Below are 5,544 nucleotides of genomic sequence, written 5' to 3' on the forward strand. Positions count from 1 at the left end.
GTCTACGACGCAGGAATGACCTGGAAGAGGACTTCTGTCCTGCAGATGAACTGAGCTAACAGTCCCAGGACAGCTGGCGAAGGGGAGAACCAGAGTGACCCAGGAGGCTGGGTCCTCTTCCTTGGTTGGAGACTCCAGTTTGCAGGCCCCCATCCTTCACCCAGATGCTCACCAGTGGGGTAACTGGCCACTCCTGAGAACATGCTCATGAGGACAGGCTCCCAGGAGGGGATCCAGGTCCTGAGCAGCTGGGGTGCCATCCCCAAAATGGTGCTGGACAGGCTCCTGTGATTAGTTGCCGGACAAGCTTCAGGAAGTCTTAGCCGAGGGCATGTGGTGATCACATGCACAGAACCCATCTGAGATCTCTCTCTCCCTCTCTCTCTCTCTCTCTCTCTCTCTCTCTCTCTCTCTCTCTCTTTTTCTTCTTCTCTTCTCTCTCTTTTTCTCTTTTGGCCTCACCGCATGGCTTGTGGGATCTTGGTTCCCCAACCAGGGATTGATCCCGGGCCCTCGGCAGTGAAAGAACGGAGTCCTAGCCACTGGACCGCCATCTGTGATCTTGACCCCATCCCAAACCCAACACCATCCTGACCGCAGGCAGCTCCAATCCCATCCTTAGCCCCGTCCCTACCCTCCAACCCAGCCCCATTCTCATTCCCAACAACAAATTCAATCCCATCCTTTTATTTATTTATTTTATTCATTTGTGTGTGTGTGTGTGCCACACCGCATGGCTTGTGGGATCTTAGTTCCCTGACCAGGGATCAAACCCCAGCCCCAGCAATGAAAGCGCTGAGTCCTAACCACTGGACAGCCAGGGAATTCCCTCAGTCTCATCCTTAACCCCAGTTCCAATTCCAAACTCCAGCTCCAACCCCAAATTCAGCCTATCCCAATCCCCAAGCTCAATCCCATTGTTAACCCCAGTTCCAACCCATCCCTCCCAAACCCCAAACCTAGGGGCTTCCCTGGTGGTGCAGTGGTTGGGAGTCCACCTGCCGATGCAGGGGACACGGGTTCGTGCCCCGGTCCGGGAAGATCCCCCATGCCGCGGAGCAGCTGGGCCCATGAGCCATGGCCGCTGAGCCTGCGCGTCCGGAGCCTGTGCTCCGCAACGGGAAAGGCCAGAGCAGTGAGAGGCCCGCATATCGCAAACAAACAAACAAACAAAAAACTAGAAGTACGGGCTTCCCTGGTGGATCAGTGGTTAAGAATCTGTCTGCCTATGCAGGGGACGCGGGTTCGTGCCCTGGTCCAGGAAGATCCCACATGCTGCAGAGCAACTAAGCGCGTGCGCCACAACTACCGAGCCTGCACTCTAGAGCCCGCAAGCCGCAACTACTGAGCCCGTGTGCCACAACTACTGAAGCCCACACGCCTGGAACCCGTGATCCACAACAAGAGAAGGCACGGCGATAAGAAGCCTGTGCACCCCACAAAGAGTAGCCCCCCCCCTCACCGCAACTAGAGAAAAGCCCACGCACAGCAAGGAAGACCCAATGCCAAAATAAATTAATTAATTTATTAATTAAAAATTAATTAATTTAAAAAACTAAAAATAGAACTACCATATATGATCTAGCAATCCCGCTCCTGGGTATATATCCGGAGAAAACCATAATTCGAAAGGATACATGCACCCCAATGTTCATTGCAGCACTATTTACAATAGCCAAGACATGGAAGCAACCTAAATGTCCATCAGCAGAGGAATGGATAAAGAAGATGTGGTACATATATACAATGGGATATTACTCAGCCATAAAAAAGAATGGAATAATGCCATTTGCAGCAACATGGATAAACCGAGAGATTATCACACTAAGTGAAGTAAGTCAGACAGAGAAAGACAAATATCATATGATATCACATATATGTGGAATATAAAAAAGATACAAATGAACTTATTTACAAAAGAGAAACAGACTCACAGACTTTGAAAACAAATTTATGGTTACCAAAGGGGAAATGTGGGGTGGAGGGATAAATTAGGAATTTGGGATTAATATATACACACTACTATGGATAAAATAGATCATCAAAAAGGATGTACTGGGGCTTCCCTGGTGGCGCAGTGGTTGAGAGTCCGCCTGCCGATGCAGGGGACGCCGGTTCGTGCCCCGGTCCGGGAAGAACCCACATGCCGTGGAGCGGCTGGGCCCGTGAGCCATGGCCGCTGAGCCTGTGCGTCCAGAGCCTGTGCTCCGCAACGGGAGAGGCCACAACAGCGAGAGGCCCGCGTACCGCAAAAAAAAAAAAAAAAAAAAATGGACTTGTCATTTACTAAGTTGGGGGAGACCATGGGAGGAGCAGATGCGGGGTGTGAGAGAGTTCAGGAGCTCAACTTCAGATATGTGAAAATTGAGATGCCTCTTCTTTTCAGGTGGAAATGTTGAGTAAGTAGCTGGAGATATGAGTCTGAAGTTATAGCATCATTATTATTGCTAGAGTCAGCCCCTATAAATATGATTCCTGGAATAAGTCTCAGGAAATATTTCTACTTAAATAGGCCTCAATAAATTATAATTAGAGAAGGAGGGCTTCAGTTGCTATTATTACTAGAGGAAGCCTCTATAAATACAGTATTTTTGTTACTTGAGGAGGCCCCAATAGATATTTCTAGGGAGTAAGCCTCTATTAATATAACAGTTCCTAGCCTAGGCTGTCATAAATATTCTTATTATTGGAATTAGCCTCCCTAAATAGTCTTATTATTTCATGGTAAGCCTTAGTAAATCTCATGGCAGTTGGCACGAGTTTGTTGAATGAACTAATGAATGAGTGAGTGAAGAGAAGATAAAAGTCACGAATGATGGATGAAGAGGCAGGTGCAGGACGAGGTGCAGACCAGACTTCTGGTGTTTCTCCTTGGAAGGGTCCATCCAGGGAGGGGCCAGGAGGTTGGGAGAGCCAACTGGAGATGGCGCGAGTGGGCAAGGAGGTTGTTTTTCCACAGTTGTTCCTTTTTTTTTTTGGCCGCGCTGGGCAGCATGTGGGATCTGAGTTCCCAGGCTGAGTTCGCTCAGTGGCGTTTTGGAGGGCTCCGAGGAGCTCTGGTTGTCTCAGCACAGAAAGAATTCAGTGAGAGGCAAAGTGACGAGATAAGAAGCGATTTATTAGATTATTAGAATAGGATGCTTGTGAGGCTTACAAATGGGTGGGCGAGAGGGTGCCTCCCCCAGAACTTAGTGGGCTCCTGTTTTATAATCAAAGGAAAAGTGGGGAGGGGGAGAAGACCACCCCCTTCCTCATTCTTGAGTAGACGTCATGCTGCCATCATCAGCTCCGCCTCCAGGTTGGGCAGGGGAGTATTTTTGTCCCTACATGGTCAAGCCAGGACTGTCACGGCACTATGGAAAAATTATTTCAGGTCTCAGTACAATGAGGGTCTTTCACTTTGAAATATCACCTTTCCATAAATTACTGTCTTTTATTGACATTTTAGAGAGAATTTCATGGGGGTTATTAACTTACTGAGCTCACTGGACAGGATGTGGGTCTCACGCCACCATTGTTTTATCGTTTGGGGCATGTCTCATGCTTCTGTTGCATGGTTTTGTTGCTAAGCAAGCCTGCTTGGTTTTGTGGTTAAGCAAACCTGCTTTCTTAAGTGATCATTAACTTACAGGGGTCTCCCATACTTTTTCTTTACTTACAATCCCCTAGTGTAAGTAAATCCCCTATTTAACTAATCCCCTATTTAATTACCTACTTTGTCCCTTTATTCTGTCCCTATCACGACCAGGGATAGAACCCATGGCCCCTGCACTGGGAGTGTGGAGTCTTAACCACTGGACCACCGGGGAAGTTCCACAGATCTTTTCATTTATCGTGTTATCCTACTGTGATATTATGTTTTATAATAAATATATATTGGGTCTTTGTCCCCACTTCTGGCATAGGGATCCTAAAACTCTTGGAATTTCCTAAGTTGTGAGAGCGAGGGGAACCAACCACCGCTGATTAGAGGGTCAGAAATTGCAGTCCCACCCCTTGACCTCCTGGGAGGGGAGAGAAGTTGGAGATTGAGTTCAACCACCAATGGCCAATGATTTAATCAATCATAACTATGTAATGACGTCTCCAGAAAAACCCAGGAGAGGATTCAGAGAGCTTCCGGCTGATGGGCACGTGCTTTCTGGGGGAGAGTGACCTACTTGGAGAGAGCAAGGAAGCTCCACACGTCTTCTCACTTACCTTGACGTGCGCATCTCTTCCATCTGGCTGGTTTTTGTTTGTTTGTTCGGTTGGTTGGTTTTTTTGCGGTTCGCGGGCCTCTCACTGTTGTGGCCTCTCCCGCTGCGGAGCACAGGCTCCGGACGCGCAGGCTCAGCGGCCATGGCTCACGGGCCCAGCCGCTCCGCGGCACGTGGGATCCTCCCGGACCGGGGCACGAACCCGCGTCCCCTGCATCGGCAGGCGGACTCTCAACCACTGCGCCACCAGGGAAGCCGCATCTGGCTGCTTTGAGTTATATCCTTTTATAAAAAACTGGTGATCTAGTAAGTAAAATGTTTCCCCGAGTTCTGTGAGCTGCTCTAGCAAATTAATGGATCCCAAGGAGGGGGTTGTTGGGACCTCTAGTCTATTGCTGGTTGGTCAGAAGCACAAGTGACAACCTGGGCTTGTGATTGGCATCTGAAGTGGGAGGTGGTCTTCTAGGGCTGTGTCTTTAACTTGTGTGATCTGACACTTTCTCTAGGTAGATCGTGTCAGAATTGAGTTACTCGCTTGGTGGTGTGGGGAAAAAACACACCCATCAGAATTGGACCTACACATTGGTTTCCTAGCAGTTGAACCCAGGGACTTCCCTGACGGTCCAGTGGTTAGGACTCCGCACTTCCAATGCAGGGGGCCCAGGTTCGATCCCTAGTGGGAGAACTAAGATCCCACACATCGAGGGGTGCAGCCAAAAAAAAAAAAAAAAAAAAGGTGAACCTAGTAGGGTGGGGACCGTGCAATTTATCTCTGTGCCCATCTCTCCTACAGGAACTGAGCAGGCGGGCCTACTATAATGCCACCACCCCTGCCCCATTCACCACACTTCACTCCTCTTTCTCTCCACTCGAACGCCTCAGGGACCACACTTCAGTAGTTTCCGTCAGTTTTATTAGGCTCCAAAAAGTCTCTCTAATGGATATTCCATTTCTCTAACACGCCCCCTGGTGGCTGGGGCCTTGGATCTCCTCAACTGCCTCCACCAGGCCCCAGGAACCAGGATTTCAGGCCTCTAGACCCACTGCCTCCTGTTCAGTGACCTGACTTTGACGTCCAGATGAAGTCGGGGCACACATTTGGGTTCAGCGGGGAGTGGACAGGCGCCGGCATTCATTCATCCGGTAGGCACACATGTAGAAAATTCCTGCGCGAGAAGAGATCCCGGTTGACCCCGCGCAGCCCCCCATCAGCCCTCCCAGCCCCTGCTCCCAGCACAAGACACCGACACAGCATCATCCCCTTTCTCCCTGGTGTCCACAGGGCTTGGAGTCTGCCTTCGGGTTCAGTGCCGGGGGCGCCTGTGTGGGACCCCCCCCCCCCCCC

At 49.9% G+C, this 5,544-nt stretch overlaps 1 protein-coding gene across 2 annotated transcripts in view; it reads right to left on the bottom strand.

Annotated features, from left to right (window-relative positions):
- Window positions 1–5,246: 5,246 nt before the first annotated feature.
- Window positions 5,247–5,544, bottom strand: part of LIM2 (lens intrinsic membrane protein 2) — a 6,124-nt gene continuing 5,826 nt past the window's right edge. The window contains exon 5 of one of the 2 annotated variants that reach the window (XM_007463402.1): window positions 5,247–5,365. In XM_007463402.1, coding sequence (XP_007463464.1) covers window positions 5,304–5,365 — 62 coding nt within the window. In that variant the 3' untranslated portion in view covers window positions 5,247–5,303. The remainder of the gene's footprint in view (window positions 5,366–5,544) is intronic. The other variant, XM_007463403.1, reaches the window with a different exon arrangement.

The sequence above is a fragment of the Lipotes vexillifer genome, unplaced genomic scaffold, assembly GCF_000442215.2.
Source record: "Lipotes vexillifer unplaced genomic scaffold, Lipotes_vexillifer_v1.1 scaffold802, whole genome shotgun sequence".
In the NCBI taxonomy this organism is placed as follows: domain Eukaryota; kingdom Metazoa; phylum Chordata; class Mammalia; order Artiodactyla; family Lipotidae; genus Lipotes; species Lipotes vexillifer.